The sequence below is a fragment of the Pempheris klunzingeri genome, chromosome 7 (genome assembly GCF_042242105.1).
Source record: "Pempheris klunzingeri isolate RE-2024b chromosome 7, fPemKlu1.hap1, whole genome shotgun sequence".
NCBI classification, from domain to species: domain Eukaryota; kingdom Metazoa; phylum Chordata; class Actinopteri; order Acropomatiformes; family Pempheridae; genus Pempheris; species Pempheris klunzingeri.
Genome location: NC_092018.1, coordinates 6,697,382 through 6,716,337, shown reverse-complemented (window position 1 = coordinate 6,716,337; position 18,956 = coordinate 6,697,382). Strand labels below are relative to the sequence as shown.

The following is an 18,956-nucleotide window of genomic DNA, read 5'->3' as shown; positions in this document are numbered from 1 at the left end:
TGATCCATTCTCTAGCCCGTGATTACACACACACAGAACATTTTCATTACATTTATTATATCATTATATATGATTATTGGATGATATAAAATCAATTACTGTTGTCTTGATGTGGATGAACTGAAAGGGTTCCACTGTCTCTAACAAAATGGACACAACCACAGTTAATGGCAATCATCAGAGTGTGCAGCCTCTTAGTTTACCGAACGTGACTTTGGACAAAAGGCTGAAACACTGAAGAAATCACAGCATACAAGGCAGGTATTTCTTTGTCACAAACCTGAACCTCATAATGCTTTCTAAATCCATTTATCAAACAAGGCATTAAATCAGCCACAGAAACTCAGGGCCAAACTGACTAATCAGTTACCATGCCAACTGATTTAAATATGAGTCAAGAGAAATTAAATAAGGACAGAGAGGGAGGTAGAGGAAAACCTGAGGAGCGAGAGGTGACAGCTACCATGGAAACACAGTCAGCAAAAAGGCAACGAGTGGATGAACCCACACACAGAGAGAGAGAGAGGGGCATTAAACTTGAAAACAAGGAAACAGGAGCAGAAGAAAAATGAGCGGAGTAGCACAATACAGACGTGAGAAAGCTGGAAGTAGAATGATGAAAATACACATAAGTGTGAGTACTAGTAGTTGCAGCATCAAAATCAAAGTTGGCCAGTAATTGTCGGATTATATCATAATTCATCTTCTCACAGATGCACACTAAATACAGGGCAAGGCCAAACTGTAATAGAATACTGATTTATTATACAGAGAAAATACGATCTTCACACTTGGGTCTCGGGTCTCTCTCAAAATGATTGACCGATGCTTGATGGATTAATCTAGCTGTATTACAATGAAGGAGACAATTTTATACAATTTTCCAAAATGGGGGGTTTGGAGCCAATCTCAGCTGAGATTGAATGAGAGGCAGGGTTTATCCTGAACAGATCGCTAGTCAAACATAGGGCTGACTTAGACAGGCAACCACGCTCACGTTCACAGCTACAGACAGAGTCACCAATTAACCTAACCTTCATTAAGCGACCTGCCCAGAGTGTGACCCACCTCTGGCCCCGGTCTCAGCTGGGATGTAGCTAATGGATCGAAAATAGACACAGCACCAAAATGAAACCAGAACTTCTAGACTGTGCCCCTGAAATAAGAAAACCTCACAAACCTTGATGTTTGTAGCTGTGCTAATGGTCTTTTTGTAAAAAAAAAAAGATCAAAAATAGTTGTTTATTCAATATTCATGTGTTTTAGCTCCCTTTAATGGACACCATTTCTCATAAGGCAGGCTAAATACCATGGCTCGACAGAAGAGGCGAGGTTATGACTTTTTTAACCTCAACATTAGCTCTACAAACTCCCACAGTGTCCAGTCTGCTGTGGCCTACTGAACTCACAAAATAAAGGTTGTTTAACTTTGCTAAGATCACAAAGGTTACAATTTCTTATAGCACCTGCTGTAGAGGATGCAGATATGTCTTAGAAGATGTAAAGTAAACCCCAAAAAACAGGCTGCATCGTTTCAGAGAGAGAACGCTCAAAGAAGTGTTGATGAGAGTTTGAAGTTAGAGACGCCAGTAAATGAGAGGCTATGTGACGTCTTGCCTTCAGCTAAAATATAGCTAAATATATTTTTTAGAAAAGTTCTTCCCCTCCACACTTATCTCACGATAGACTGTATTCCTTTAAAGGAAACACATCATTCACAGTATTTGTGCAGTCCAGCTACAAAGGCATAAAAAATAAACTGTCTAATGCTTTTTGGCTGCTCTGAAGCCTCTTAAATATTTAATTGCATAGCTTTAGCTGACTAACATGACATTAACTATGTGGACAGCAATGTTAATTTAACATCCTGATTACGCAAACCTCACAAGCAGAGACTCTTCTATTCTATTTATCCAAGTCATAAGTAAGAAATCCTTAGTTATGACTTAGTTGTGCACTCTGATGTTGCTGTTTTACCATTTAAAACACTGCCTGCTCTCTGTCCTGTTAGCTCAGATACAAAGACTCACACTGAAAGGCACAAGATTCCTGTGTGGCCAGCATACACACACATTCATGCACACACGGAGTAGAGTGTTGACAGGCCTATTTATCTTTGTCATGCTACCTCATCATTGACACTTGAACACCTCCAAAGTATATTTATCTCTATAACCGTGCATGCGTGGAAGAATAGAGTCATAATTTACTTTACTGCATGTTTACTCAGCTCCTCTTCGTCAGTATGAATCATTTCTCAACTCATGTAACTAAAGCAAAACGCAACACTCCTGATACTTTAGATAGCAAAGTTTTAGATAGCAAAGCAAAGCAATGATGTATTGTATTCCATTTATAGAGATATTTCACTGTAATAGCAGACACTCTTTGTGCACGCCTCTTACTACTCTAATAGTCGCCCTCCCTGTGCAGTTCCAGGTGAAAGAACAGAATCAGCTGTGAGCGTCTCTCCTAAACCTGATGAAGATTCAATGTTGAGTCAAGGACACTTCAGCAGGGTGGAGATACGCCAACAGGGGTGCTATAAAATAAACCCAGTGAGTGAAGGGTTACCCTGAATGCCCCTTGTTTAAATGTCTACAAAGTCCTTAAAACAAATTTTAAACAAAACACAGGGAGTGGAATTCATTCATATACATTCAATTGCTTATTTAAAATATGGCGTTCACTGAAATTTGTCTTTCTAAAGTCAAGAACAATTTTCATCTCATAGATGCTCTTAAACAAACAGTTAAACAAAGGCTGAAAATATCCAACTTTTATGCTGATTATTCAGTGTTGCAGCACCTTTCATTCACAAATCTACTGTTCAAACATTCGAAATGCTTTCCTGAATCCTTCAGCCTGTTCATGTCTGTCTGCCACCTATCTCTCTCTATATATATATATATGTTGTATATATACAGACAGTATGTAAAGTGTGCTGAAGAATTCTCTGACAGTATTCTGTAGCTATTAATGGTATCTTAATGAATAGACTGGATTATATGTAGTTCAACACACATTATGTCTGTGCGCACACACACACACACGTTTAAGAGGTCTCTTGAGAGTCTCAGGATGTTTGGCAGATTACACTTACAGTTTGCAATGTGCAGTTGCTACAACAAAGCTGGCAATCCAACTACTGAGCTAAACTACCTCAGATATTCACTACACATTTCACCTCTTCAACACTAACTTAAATGTAGAAATACACTGGCAACGCTGCATCACACTGGAAAGATGTAAAGCCCTGTGCTCCACGTTTGTGTCATGTGTTAGAAACTGCAAACAAACTACAGACAAACTAGTATGTATCTTGATGTATTTCTGACACATATTTCTGTCTTTTCCAGCCATCTTACTCTGTTCCAGCGTATTCCTCGGAAGTCCAGTTTTGATTTCTCCAATACATCCCCCACGTCCCACCAGCCGTACGTAAACGTCCCGGGCCGTGTGATTGGCTATACGTAGATGCAGACTCCGACGTGTGGTTATCTTCACCTGGCACCTCAAGGCCTCAGCCACTACTATCGATGATGCCTGCTCGTCCGTACCCTCCCCTGGATGGAATACTTGAAGAGGCCCGGCCTGATTCTCCATTCCCTCACCCTCCACCCTCTCTGGGGTCATACCCAGCCCGAGTCCCCCTGCCCTGCCCTGGCTCCCACAGCTCAGGGTGTCACCTCCGCTGGATCGGTTGCTGATTCCCAACTCCAAACTGCTCTGCATGAAACCGCCTCCAACATCACTGCTGTTTCTGTGCTCAAGAACCTCCATCGTTCAATCAAACCTCCTCAACCAACTCAAACCTAGATATCTGCAGCAAGACCTCCACAACCCCACTCACTGGGCTAGCAGCTGAGCTCTAAGGCTGGGGTGGGCACAAACACACCCACCCACTCACACACACGCACATACACACACACCTATACATGCACAATGAGAGAGATGGTGAGAGACATACACAAGACACATTCTATCCCTCTGATACACAGACATGGCGGGTCCTCTTGTGAATGTCAGCCATGCTAACAAAGAGTAGAGGGGCATTAGAGGAGGATCAGGCCCAAAGCTGCAGTTTCTATATATAACCAGGGGGTCTGGGCTGCAGAGGGGCAGCTAATCTAACTGTGATTACAGAGGGGCAGGCCTGACCCAAGATGGGATGGGGATCACTTTCTTTTCCTCACTGCAAGTCTTTCTTTTCCTATCAGACACATTTATTTCTGTTTCACTCTACAGTAAACCTGTCGCACTCCAACACTGACAGACTGAGACAAACTTCACTCACTCAAATACATCCCTCCAAGCTCTTTTTTGATTACAGAGACAGTGATTACAGTGAATACAGACAGTAATTACTGTTGGAAGTGTGAACTGTAAAGGGACACGGGATAGCATTAATACAAACTGAACTGTTCAGCAGATTGCTTGAGGAAAAAGACTTGCTGCATCACTCCCAGGGTCCCATTTGTTGTGTTAAGTGATAGCAGGAGTGTGCATGAAGCCACAAATATGACACACACATGTGAAGTCTAATCCCCATGAAACATCCATGAGTGATAGCCTTAGCCAAAACATGACCACTGTGCGTATGTGAGTGTGTATGTCTCTGTCTGTGAGTGTGTGTATGTGTATGGATTTTGGTATATAAGAAGGGGACAGGCTGTACAAACAGAACAAGGTCAACACTGACCTTGGGTCAGCTTCCTGTTTCCCCTCTAATGGCTGAGATTAGTACTCTGAATATAGATGGTGATCCTAGATCATCTTGGGGACACTTTATCCCAAAGTCCTTGCTGCAGCCTTCTTAAAACAGTCAGCATTTGACAGTTTAAAGGTGGGGATATGCTCAAAATGATCAAGTTTGGATGACCTGTCATCATAGATAAGATACGATAATCAATCAATCGAAGCATTCGTAGTGTTGCAATCGGTGTGCACACAAAAAGTGACAGAAGCATCTGTGTGGAAAAAGAGAGCTAGAGAGACGTTGAAACCCTGCTTACACTCTCATCTCCACACACCTGGCCAGTGCTTCTCTATTTCCCCCTTGGAGGGAGGCCAATTTCTGTAACTTTCCGAAACAACAATCCGATAAGCACACCCACTTCATGCAGCTCGAGGCCTGGTGTGCCAAGATGACAAAGTAGGAGAGGATGGAATTTCTCTCTCAAGCTCACCTTTTTTAAATACTTTCGGTGTGTACAACTTAGTGCAACACCATGAATACCTTTACGCAGAGACTTTGTGTGCTCTGTTTTCCCCATTTGAACGATTACTTGCTTCTCTTTTTGACAGCAGGCTTTTTGCTCCACCTTCGACTGTGGCCATTTGTGACAACTATAAACACATCTGTGTTTATAGTTCATTTGAAGCGTATCCCAGCTGTAACCTCACTTCAACTGAAGTTTTTTTTAAAATTCTAAAACTCTTCAGGATTTCCCTTCAGGTTTTACATTATCTGTTTATTTGTTACCTTGAGGCTAATTGATTAGTTCATCTGGGCGGTTGTTCATCTTAGCTATACCATAGCTGGTCGTGATAAAGGCTGTGTGATAAAGGATGTGTCCCCTGTAGGGTTACTCTTGGTCCTGCAGGATGGTTAATCCTGTCTTGAGATAACACTGTTATATATATATATATAAATAAAGATTGATTGATTGATTGATTGATTCAGTGTTCCTATACCAGTTTTCCATCTTGGGTCAGACTGGGGGTACTGAGGCTTTATTCTATGCAGGAGATTGTATTGTGCCATTTTATGTTATGTTTTGTGTTACATGCACAGTGCATCCCATTTTACTTCTTCAAAATTACACTGAAAGTCTCCCATACTGGGAGGAGAGGGAACTGCAGACAAAACCACAAACAAAGAATAAGAAAAGTAAAGCCCAAAACAGCTCCTTTAGTGACTTATTAGCAACCCTCTTCTGTTACATGGGTCAACATTTTTTTTCAAATAATAAACAACTAAAATGTCGACTATTTTATTAAGGGGCATACAGCACAGAGCAGCAAGAACTGCAGTAGGAAAGAAGCCGTTTTCAAATTGAATCTCATGTCTCAGTTTACATCCTGTCAGTGGTGCATGAGGCCTTTGATTTGATGTCTACCTCCTGCCCCTCCCAAACTAACCAACTGAGACAGACGAGATGCTTACTGCCGCAGCTCTTTGACCCTGAGCCAAGAGGAATTGATTTTTCTCTAAATTGGATGAAGGGAGATGAGAGAAAGGCAGAGAGAGCAAGAGTGAGGAGGAGAGGGGATGGCCGTAAATTCTGCCATAGAGGTGTGGGAGAGAGAAGTCGTCCATCAGCAGGTGGAGGAGACTGATGGCACAACAGCATGATTGTACTGTACATGTGTGAGGGCCTGAAGAACATGGCTCAGGTCATTGTGTGAGAATGAAGCAAGTAAGGAGGGAGGGAGAAGGGCGGGGTGGGGTGTAAAAGATGGAGGGAAGGAAGAGATGGAGAGGAAGCAATCCATGTCTGGGAAAGGCAAAGGGTCACAAGGTGTGGCGTGTGGAGGGGATGGACAGATGGATTAAACTAAAAAGACAGAACAGCAGCAATAACTCAGGGGTACAGACAGGCTTTTTGCGAGGTGGTGCTATCACTCTCCATGGGCATAATTTTCCAGTTGGGAGGGGGTGAACATGTGAGTCCGTTGGATTAACGCACTAAAATCTCTCTAAACTGTGTCTAGCTGCCAACATGCAGATGATAGGATGATAGAAACTGGATTGAGTTGATAAAAATGTTTATACACTCATCTACATCTCCATACACTCTTTACGAGACTTGACTGTTTTAGGCACTTTGGCCCTGAGTTTTGTCTCTCAGGCTACAGATTGCTCCGATCCTGTGATTTGTAGCGGCTCAGCCTGAAAGGGGAATCTTCACACACTAATCAGGGCTTGAAGAAGTACTGCCACCTCTTTTGCATGTTTTTGGGTAAACTTTGAGTCACGATTAAAACTCTCCTATCATCCCTTCCTCTCTGCCTGCTGCTTGTGTGGTTGGTTTGACTTCCTGGCTCAGAAGCCAACATGCAAAGTAGGAAGCGAATTGTGTCTTATTGTCTAGCCTGATATATTGTTGTGGATTGTTTTTGATATTGTTGAATAACAAACCAAATGCCCTTGTTATTTGCCCTACACACACACACACACACACACACACACACACACACACACACACACTGACTTACACCCATCCATCCCTGCATCCAACAGCCTGTGGCATTCATCCTTCCTAACCTTTGTTCCTTCTCTCAGCCCCACAGTCCACTTTCTCCTTGCTCACATTCTCTGCATCTTTTTTAAATCTTCTCTCCATCCCTGCTTGTCTTGTGTAACCTTACCATGTGCTCTTCCCTAACAGCAAGATTTATGCTTCAATCAGATAATAAGTCCCAGTGGAGAGTGTCAAGGAATAATAATGGAGGAAAAAAGCGAGAGAGAGTAACGATAATATGCACAAAATATCACGAGAGACACACTAAAACCCACAGTGTTGTGCTTTGGGGAAAAAGCCTTAAAATACCAACTACTCTGTGCTGCCTCGTTGGGTTTTCTCCTGGGCAGTATTACTCTGCTCGGCCACATCACCCCATAAGTGGAAAAAAACAGGCCCTACTCTTCTACCCTCTCACGGGGAGAGAACTGATCCAAGTTCAGCTGTGAGTTTTGTGTCAACCGGTCAGCTGATGGATAGTGTTACGGAAATATGCTTCAGTAACCACCTTCATTAAACACCTCACTACTGTGGCTGCATACTCTTACATCATTGCTAAATCAAGAACTATGCAATTTAGAGCTGCTACAATTCATCAATCAATCGATAAGTTGTCAACTATCAAATTACACCAGCTATTTTGATAATCAATTAATTGGTTTGAGTATTTTTTTTAAGGAAAAATAGTGGAAAATCTCTGATTCCAGCTTCTTAAATATCAATATTTTCTCATTTCTTTAGTCCTCTGTGACAGTAAACTGAATATCTTTGGGTTGTGAACAAAACAAGACATTTGAGGATGTCATCTTCAGCTTTGGGAAATAAAGTTTCCAATAATTAGTCAATGACTGAATGAATCTTTACTTTGGTTTAAAAGAAGCTTTCCTTTCACAGAAAACGACTCTTACCATAATTTGTATCAAACTACACTGGAAACTAGAAATTTAATAGGAATTTATTAGGTCAAACTTGTAAAATGAGCCTAATGTGTCTAATGTACTCTGTTTCCTGTCAGATTGCAGCTGATATGAGCTTCACTTTTCTGAAGCAACCACTGAACATTCACACTCTCTATACAGGAAAATGTACAAATAAAAGCCTGCACATGTATTTGTATTTTTCTTAATGATAATGAAAGCTCGGTCTATGACTCTGTTTCCAGGATGATACAAACACACGGACACACAAGCATGGTGGTAAACTCAGGGAGGATCATGGGAGGGGTATTTTTAGCATGCTGCCATTGGTGTCTCCAGGGAGACAAGACTGATGGAGGGATGGGAGCATCAGCTGCTCAATTAACGCTTTCTGTCTAAGGGTTGTGCATGTGCTTCTTCCCACACAAGGGAGACTCCATGTGACTTTCCAGAGGTCTGTGGCAGGAAAGCATGTGTGTGCGTGTGTGTGTTTGTGTATGATGTCCTACCATTGTCTGTAGCCGTCTCTTCGTATTCGTTGGTGGAGGGCAGTGCAGGTACCAGCGGTTCCATGTTCATGATGAGGTTTTTATGGCTCAGAGAGTTAAAACTTCGACTCTGACCAAACTGGGCTCTGAAAACACAAACATCAACTACACTGACTGCTTTGTGCGTTATGTTGAGATGTGTCTTGTCTTGTATAATGAAATCCTATCTGCTCCAGATATTGCCATGGTGGATAATTAAATTTTCCATATAATATCCATCAGTAGTAGGATATTACTGTAAATAAGCAAGCAGGCAATGAGAGTGAGTGTGTGAGAGAGTGCAGGTGATTTTTCACTTGTCCTTACCTGCGCACCTCTGGTGGCTCTCTCTGGATCTTGGAGCTGGCTTCTATCACCTCCTTGGCTACTCTTCCACTGACGAAGAGGAGCACACATTCATTGCAAGGAGGACAAAGAGTTTCAAATGCTGTAAATAATACTGTAATTTATTTTTTTTTCATGTTGTAGTTTTACTAACTGAACAGCTTTACACAGCAGCAAAAATACATTAAAGGCAAAGGTGACAAAAAGCTGCTGTTAAGTAACATTGAGGTCATACATGTGCTCAGAAGCAAGTCTATAAGAAAAGACCTACCTACACTGTACAGATCTGCTCAAACTCCTTCAGTCAGGCTTATAGGGTGTTAAAAGCCCTTCTGTGTGGTAAAACCTTCATATCAATTTTCAAATTGAAGTGAGGGTCTGACTGATATGATGATGTCAGAAGAGAAACATTTTCATATATGGTTTGCAGTTTTTGCTCATAATCAGTGCTGTTTCTATGCTGCTGAGCAGGCAGTCTCCTGCCAGCAGGGTCAGTGGCTCCATTAGTCTGATTGTTGGGAGACTGGAGTTTCTGGACTCTGACCACTCTGTTTCACGCCAGCCGGCTCCACTATCCCAGCCATTAGTCTATTGTTGCTGTGATTGATGGTTAGGTTGTAAATTACAGGGTGAAATGTGAAACATCTGGGGCGGTAGGCATCCACTTGAGTGCAAGGGACAGTCACATCAATACTGTATGTTGGCAAATGCGGGCCTATGCTGGAAAATGCTGTATGATGACCAGTAGACGCCTGGTCCAACACAAGATCTGATCTGCTCTGCTTTATGACAATAGCCTTTGTTTGTGGACCACAAATCTCTTTCCTGTTTGCATTTGCACAAATGTCCAATTTCCATATTTCAGAACAAACCCCACCATATGCTATTACTCATCACTGAGCCCTTAAGCCAAACTGCTTTAGCTAGCTGATGAAATGGAGAGGACTGCAGTGTAAGCCTGGTAAAGAGCTTTGTCTGAGAGGAGAATCGGGGCTAACTCGGCTTCAATAGTAGACCTATATAGAGGCTTTCTGGTGATATTAGGGTCAGTAAATCAGAGAAAAACCAACGCCAAGCTGGATGTGGCTGCTGATGTACAAGAAGATGAGTGTTGAAGGGCTCAAGGTAAATCAGCACATCAGGTGGTGTGTACATTTCTCAGGTTAGTGCAACGTCACAATGACGGAGTACTTGAGCGTTGAACTGTGGATGCATCTGCATTTTAAAGTCTCTTGCGTGATTGAATCTGACTGCTCTCATTGGTTAAATTCTTGCATAACTTTCTCTAATGCAGTTCCCTTTTTTTCCAACTCTCTTTATATGGATCCTGCTCTTTCCTTTTATATGTTACACGTCTTTTGTAGCCATAATTCTATCCTTCACTGTGTTGTCTGTAAAAAAAAAAGTATGCTCAGTCTTATGAAAAGTAAGCTGAGTACTGTCTCACCTGTATCTGAACCTGCTGCCTTTGAAGAAGATGTTACTGCTGGAAACTGTCTTTATCTGACTTGACTTCGCACATCTGAGGGAGGAAGAAACAAAAAGAGATGCATGAAACGAAAAACTTCATTATTACGAAGCGTCTGCGGCACAAACACTGAACAACTCGTTCTCATGTTTTTTTGTTTGGGACTGTAACATTAACCCTTACCACAACACATCCATTCTTTTGAGCTGCTGTGCACAGGCTAGCCTCTCAGTAAGAAGAGGATGAAGGTGTCTCCACGTGTACATTGTTAAAAGTTTATGCTGTAGGTCAAACCTTCATGTCTGGCTCAAGATCATTTATCATGAGAAACTACAGAGCAGCGGAGATGGTGCCAGTGTACCGACACACACTTCTGCTCTGCTTAATATGTGTGGGAGAGAGACGGAGAGAGACAGGCTGTACGTACTCAAAGCTCTGCTTGGCTGCGATTTACAAACTCAATTCACTCTGATTTGATTAAGCTGCTCTGATGCTTGTCTGACATCGGAGATGACATCCATTCCCTCTCTGTCCACCTCCCAGGGACACATGAGCTGTTGTCATTAAGAAGTCAATATCCAGGGTTATACAGACAGGGGGTATTATCAGGAGGCCTCCATAACTTTATAACAATGTCTTCCTTTTGCAAGTTTTCGTACATGTTATGTGATTTAAACAAGGTGACACAAGATCTGTTTGGAAAACTGGTTCATTAGCAGCAGATAAAATAGTGTACAGCAAATATAGCAAAGGAAAATCACACTCAAATATTTAAGAACTAAAACGTGGTCAAATGAAAGCACGAGTGAGCAATATGGTAAAATAAGGGCTGCAGTGAAGAGGGAGGGGTGGACCTTCACAGTGATCGACAGTGTGGAGGAGGAAGGGCGCTGAGTGGAAATCAGTCACAAAACAACCTCCAATTCCTGTGTCAAACCTTCAAAAAATCTCATCCCATTCCACACCTTCTTCACACTTAACACTGTGTGGTTTATCAATTCTCCCCCAGAAGGGTGCCACCTCTCTTTACTGTCAATCTTCCTCGACTCACACGAGTTCCTCTGAGTTTTTAAATTCATATCTTTAAGAATTTAAGGTCAAATCAATCAGTCTGCGTTCTTGGTGTTTGAAAAAATCAGTTTGTCTTCATGGGATCTGTTGTGGCCACAGATATGACTTTTTGTTTGTGTCACTTAATGTTCCTCAGCACATACAGTTGCCTTGCTGTCCATGGAATTTCAAATGTTAAATTGCAGGGACTTTCTTTGCGGTCTGGCTGCAACTAAAGATTATTTTCATTGTCGATTAATTGTTTGGTCTATGAAGCATGTCAAGTGCCCATCACAGTTTTCCAGAGCCCAAGGCGACGTCATTAAATCTCGTTTTCTCCGACCAACAAAGGAATTCAAAGAAGAAAATCTGAGAAGCTGGAGTATTGTTTAGCATTTTTGCTCGAAAATGGACTTAAGCAATTAATCAATTATCAAAACTGTTGGCGATTAATGTAATGAACTAATCGAATAGTCAACCAATAGTTTCAGTTCTACTGGTTGTATTAAAGATTGAGACTGAATGCTGCATTCCTGACCTTGCAAACAGCAGTTGATGAAACAATATATTGGGGATCTGTCACGGTGTGATCTGATCTGTCAGGGTGACTAGAGAAGGACACGTACACAAGTGTCATGTCTAACAACTTCCTCTGCTGTTGTGACTATCAAGTGCACTAAATTGCTTTACTGATATTCCCACTAACCCTTGACTGAAGCAAAGAGCTCATTCATTTTGTTTGTGCGCCACCTTGTTGCAACCATGACCACAGAAAAAAAAGAGGAGTTTAGTCGCCATTCTCTCACTTTCACCTTCACCCTGAGCTTGTTTCCATTTCTGACACGCCAGCAGTGTCAATAGTCAGTCAATATTCAGAGCGACGGCCTCGGAGCGATCAGCTGCTCCCCAGTGAAGGACAGCAACATATTGTACAGGCACAGGCAGGCAGGAAAGGAAGGTGAAAAGAGTGCTAATGTGCTGGAAATCAAAGTGGAACATGAGGGAAAGCTAATTTTAGCTGCTTGTGAGTGATAAACAAAAACAATTACAAAAGAAAATAACAGAAGTATAAAAGAAATTTGAAATTATATTTAGATATATACTGTAGATCAGTGCCAGCTTGGTTAAATATTCATAATCTATGATCATTTTTGTTTCTTGTGTTGAGCTCAACACATATTTTGGTGAATATCTTATTAGGAAATAATGTTTTTAATCTTCAAATTTGAACTACTCTTTTTCTATAGTAGAAGTGACATTTTGGCATTTTGGGATGGAATAATACTGCACAGTGTCTCCGACTTCAAGAGCAGCTCAATAAATGAATGTGTGTGTGTGTGTGTGTGTGTGTGTGTGTGTGTGTGTGTGTGTGTGTGTAGACGCACTTGTAAAAGGCTTGGTTCTCCACACCGCACTTCCATAAGTGCTTACACGCTGCTGGGGTCGATGTGTGAAATGTCAACACCAGTTTCTTCTGCACAGAAAAGGACAAAGACAGGGAGACGAAGAGAGAAAGAGAAAGAGAGAAAGACAGTGGGGATGAGAAATGAGATTACTAAAAGACGTGTGAATAAGGACAAGAGAAGTGCTGAACTCGGTAAGAGGGAGCTGTGCAAAATGCTGACCCACAGACACAAAGCTGTAAGCTTAGCAAGATGTAAGACAGATATAGTGATTTTGCCAAAGCGTTCAGCAGTAAAAGGCTCGTAGCTTGCAGAACGTGGTTCTTTATAGACCAGAAGGAGGGATGTATTCCCGTAAATGTCCTGTGCTTTTCAGTGCTCTGGTAATATGAGATGCCAGATCAATGCTGCTCTACAACAGGGTGGGCGAGAGAGGAAACACTCAATAACATAGATCAATAACATGGGAGTGAGTTAATGTAAGATGGTAACAACCATGGTGCGCCTTAAATTTGACTAAAAAACAAAAGAAAAAGAAAAAGAAACCTTGAATCATTACAGATCTAGAGAATCTCGCCACACAGTTTACAGCTGTGCACTGATCCAGTTTGTTGTTTTTCCTAAAGTCAGCTGCATTGCTCAACCCCCTCAGTGTCACACATCGGCTATACTAGATATGTAGTTGTGATTTACACGCATGTGCTGCACTGGCCATGTGTGTGAGAGTACCAGAACTGCAAGTTAAAATCCTGTTTACAAATTGTGTTTGGTCCCACTTTGGCTGACATGCAAAAGGGCTTTTAAAGCATGATATGACATTTTATGATACTTATTTAGCTTTGAAAAGATACATTTACATACTTACTAGTACTGCACAGAGTATTTGGGAGCTCCAACACCATTAACAGAAATTGCAGCTTATGTGTCCAATACCTCAGTCAGTGAGATACAGTAATATGCTGACTGGTTTTCAACTGCTATCCCTTGGTGTACTGTTAAACTCTTTTATATTAACAACTGAAATATAAATCTAAATAACATGATAACATTGATAATAATGTGTTTGTGTAAAACACATTTTAATTACGTGTTTAAGTAATAAAGCCACAAAAAGTTGCCGTCAGCTCAAAGTGGGACAGTTAAGTTAATGTGATCCAGGCTAAATAAAAGAGCTGAGGGCAAAGAGTGAAATCATGCAGTGACCTGTCACACAGCGAAGACTCACAGAACAGACTACATATCGATACAAGATTCAAATCAGGATAAAATACAGTGAAAAATATTCACAGAAATGATGTAAATACATACAGTATGTACTCACACACTCAGACATGAAGACACAGTCAAAATGAAGAAATCAACAATGTTTAACATTAAACACATTTGAGGAAGAGTAATTGCACCATTGACCAAAAAATTTGGTCTAAAGTCAATGGTGCAGCATTTTCCTGCTATTTAAAGGGAGCATTATAGCTATTTATCGCACTTCTGTATTTTCTCACTTCTGCCATCAGAAACTCCTCAAATGCTCCATTTTCTCCACCCATCCACTGCTGCATAGTCAGAAAATGTTAGAAGTGCCACAGACAGATGTAAACCCACTGCTCTGGACCTACGCAAAGGGACGTGTCTGATGATGTGACGTCACTTTGGACGTGTGAACGATGTTTCAAGCGTAAATCAAGGCCAGGGGTGTGCTCAGCCCCGCGTTCCCTCCCTGGTTTCCTTCTCTACAGTCACTTTCAAATAATGCATTAAAAACACCACCCAAAAAAATCTTAAAAATGTATATGTAACACATGTACTCTCTGCTTATTACATACACAGATAAAGATTGTTGCATGTGCTCATGTGCTGTCATCTGATTGGTTTAATTCATGTTACGCTCAAACCACACTTATAAAGTGTACAGCCCCTTTGTGTCTTACTTTGTGCCCAGATTATGCACCGATCAACAAGGAAAAGTGGACACATCCTTAATGCACTTGTGCACTTGCATGCACTTTGGACCGTGTGCTATAGATAATTTAAATAGGGCCCAAAATTTTCATTGACAAAGACACAAAATGAGCTCAAATAACTGAGAATTAAGAAATTAACTAACTGAATAAATTGAATGAATTGACAATGAAGACAACTTTTGTATAAAATGATACGAAACAAAATGACACAAACACTGAACAACCAAATGAGGAAAAATGACAAAAGGTTCCTCCAATCATAAAGTGAGATGAGGGCAGGACTGTGGGAGAGGCATCAAATTGAGGATTTAAGTACAACAATGTTTTGTGATCCTATTATTACGTGTATTTACTCACCAGCGATGACTATGTTTACACACAGAGAGAAGAGACAGAAACACAAAGATAAAACTGCATCTTCAGCCGTTCATGACTTGCCAAACAGACAAACAGGCAGACACACTGACAAGTTAAGCAGGGATGAGAGAGCTGGTTTAAGCCTCTGTAATGGAGAGAATAGGTATGTGATTGATTTACTGGCTGATTGATTGGTGGCTGATTGGTAGATTAAAGAGCTACCTAGCTTTAGCTACGGAAATGATCATTTCCATGTATCTTTAAGGATCCTCTGACTGAATCAATAAGAAGTAATATGTGAGTCACACAGCATTGTGAGACACAATCAACTGTATGCACATATATAAGGCATAATGCACCGAGGATTACTGCTCAGAATCTACCACAGCTCTGAACTGGATGACAAACATCGATCGTACAGATGAAACGTGTCCCAAATGCAAGACACCTGCTCAAGTTGCAGTTTAACACAGCATTTTAAGCAAGTATTTTCTGTCTGTCACTTTCAAGCAGAGATGTCGTAGAATTTCTGTTTGTTGAAGACAGACTAACAAGGATGTAGTGAAGGAGTCTCATATTTGGGCCACAGTCGACACATAATATGAGTGAGGAGGTTAGTTGTAACACACCCACCATCCTGTTACAGTGAATCCTGCCTGTTAAGGAGATCTGAAACAGCGACACACATACACAGTGTGTGTGATGGTGGACAGGATTACATAGACAAACAGTACAGTTTCATAGCACATTTATCTGATCCAGTGCACAGATGAAGAAAGGGGAACAGGAAAGAAAGAAGAAGGAAAGAGAGTACAGGATGTACAGTACACTTGGAGGACAGTAGCTGTGCATCTAGATCAAAGTCATGGTCTTTTTTTTCTAGAATTACTGAACTCCACAATTGGAAGAGGATGGGATCCAAAAGATCAGCATGATGATGACGGTGGTGGTACAAGACTACACCATTTATCATTATGATGGAGGAACTACAGAGCACATTTTTACCCTTTTAAGGTGAAGGTGCATGCAGGAGGACGCTGGACTCACCTCTTTCTGAATCCCGATGACGTAAAAGGTTTTCCCTTCAAACTTCAACTTGCTAACATCAGCCCTGCAAAGAGCCACCATGTTATAACTTAAAAATGTATGTACGTGGTCAGGGTTAAAGATTGGCTACATGATAAAAATACATTTGAGAAATTTGAGTTTAGCATTTAACTGAAGGAAATTGATATTCCTTGAGGTCAGAGCTGCTGGTGTGATGAGGTCCCAGGAAGAGTTCTTAGAGACCGCAGCTATCAGCTTGTGGAAGTATTTACTAACATCTTCAACCTGTCCCTGTCCCAGGATACTGTACCTGTCTGTCTGTCTATCAGTCATAATCATACCAGTGCCCAAACAGACCAACACCAGCTATTTGAATGACAGTGACCGGTGGCACTCACACCCACATCAAAGTGCTTTGAAATATTGGTTTTAAAGCACATCAAATCCACCCTGGATGAGCACCAGTACTCTAACAGAACAAATAGATCCACAGAGGACGCCGTCCCCACAGTGCGCTATGCCACCTTGAAAAGAAGGGGACATATGTGAGGATAATTTCTATAGAGTGCAGCTCTTTATTCAACACTGTAGTTGATCTGGGCCTCAGTGACTCCCTGTGTGTGTGGATCAAGAGCTTCCTATCCAACCACCCACAGACTCGACCCCCACCCTGGACCACCTCTATTGGGAATCAAACAGGAACGATACAGCCTACGGAGATAAAGTCTGCCAACTGGCAGGATGGTGTGCAGAAATCACTTAACATCAAAAACACTACAGAACTCATCATAGGCTTTAGGAGACACTACAGGGACCCTTGGCAGATGTGGAGAGGGTTTCAGCCTCTAGTTTAGAAGAACCCTCATCACACAGAACTTCACATGGACACTGCTTTGGTCAAAAAGGCTCAACAGCAGCTCTACATTCAAACGACACACACAAAAAAAATTACCTGTCCACAAAGCTGCTCTAATCCTTCTACCACTGCTCCAGAAAGTGCACAGACATACTCTAATACGGTTTGTTCCGCCAACTGTTCAGCTGCAGACAGGAGAACTCTCCAGAGAGTCATAAACACGGCCCAGAAAATAACTGGACTTCCCCTGTCCTCTTTGGAAAACACCCTCAGATCACACTGCCTCTGCAGAACCAGCAGCACTCTGAAGGATGCACCTCACCCTCATCATCGTCTCTTAAAGAGGGCCTTTAAGATTTGCATGTCCATGCTCAAAAACAGCTTCTATCCCAGAGCCATCACTGAACTGAACTCCACAAAACACTGTCCCCCGAACACGTGCAATAACATCTATTAATATCTGTACATGATGTAACATTTGGTATAATGCACAACAGATATGATATGCCTCTTCTTTTTATTACTTCTTCTATCTTTTTTACTTTTTATTACTATTATTGTTTGTCTGTATAAGTGTGACTGTGTGTGTGTGTGTGTGTGTGTGTGTGTGTGTGTGTGTGTGTATGTGTGTAAGTGTATAATGTTAAACTGGTTGTTGTAGAAGCTGCACCTCAAATTGTACAACAACGTGCAAAGATAAAGGAATCCTATCTAGTCTGTCTATTCAAACATGTACAAATAATGTAATTCTTCAGGATACAATTAAAAGTGGTGCAATATGATGGAGGTGCAGTGTAACTGAGTACATGTTGTGCAGATTTGTAGTTTTCGCTACATGGTGCACCAGTGTAGTTCATTGTGTAACAAATAATTAAAATGTACAACTAATAAAAACGGCACCAGAAGCTGCTACGTGTCCCAGCAGGAGGATAATCAAATTAATGAAGCCAGATAATCTCAATATGATACTTCCTTCTAATATATGTTAAAAGGCTAAATATTTGGAGGTATCATCTTATGAATTCATATGTACAGTAACTGATTTGCTCATCAGTTCTATTTGAGATTAAACATAGAGTGAGAGTGTGTTTTGATTAGATTTAATAGAGGCCACACATTTCATTTCCATACTCACAGCTTCATATTCAAGAATTAGGAACAAATGTACCATTTGAGGAGGTGGATCCTCTTGTTTCCCTGGAAGACCACAAAACCTGTGGCTGTGAACCCGAGAAAGGCTGTCGAGCCTGTGAAGTCCTGCAAACACACAGACACACACATGCAGAGTGACACACAGCACACAGCAAGCAGCATTATGGGATACGGTTAGATTAACAGCGGGGATGCATGTGGGCCATCAACAATCTCCATGGTAATGAAACCTACACAAAATGATTTGTTTGTTTCTATCTTCACCCCCTCCAATTTGCAGTTACTGGCATCAAGAACAAGGTACAGAAAATACAGAACAGGTAGACTCACATAGTTTGACACAGTGAGACAAAATAAAACCAGTATCAACTTCAGGAAAAAGACCAGAACAAAATATGTTCCCGTCTCTGTCCTACATTGTTGTTTATCATCTGTAGATCACCTTTCCTCTGCTGGTGTGCCTTCTTATATCTCTCTCTTAATCACCCTCTACCCCTCCGTGCTTCCCACATTTTCTTCCTCTGATTCTTGATCTCCACAGATCTGCACGTGCATGATGTTCAGTCCCAGCAATAACCGGCACATTAAAAACAGTCCCACTGACAAGAGTGGAGCAGATAAGGCAG

The 18,956-nt window shown here is 41.4% G+C and overlaps 1 protein-coding gene across 1 annotated transcript in view; it reads right to left on the bottom strand.

The window, feature by feature from the left end:
* The window catches only part of frmd3 (FERM domain containing 3), a 48,407-nt gene that overhangs the window by 2,238 nt on the left and 27,213 nt on the right, over positions 1–18,956 (bottom strand). Inside the window, exons 8-14 of the mRNA XM_070833851.1 lie at positions 18,347–18,435; positions 16,323–16,386; positions 15,909–15,944; positions 12,940–13,028; positions 10,484–10,558; positions 9,019–9,087; positions 8,674–8,798 (exon numbers count right to left, since the gene is read on the bottom strand). Coding sequence (XP_070689952.1) covers positions 8,674–8,798; positions 9,019–9,087; positions 10,484–10,558; positions 12,940–13,028; positions 15,909–15,944; positions 16,323–16,386; positions 18,347–18,435 — 547 coding nt within the window. The remainder of the gene's footprint in view (positions 1–8,673; positions 8,799–9,018; positions 9,088–10,483; positions 10,559–12,939; positions 13,029–15,908; positions 15,945–16,322; positions 16,387–18,346; positions 18,436–18,956) is intronic.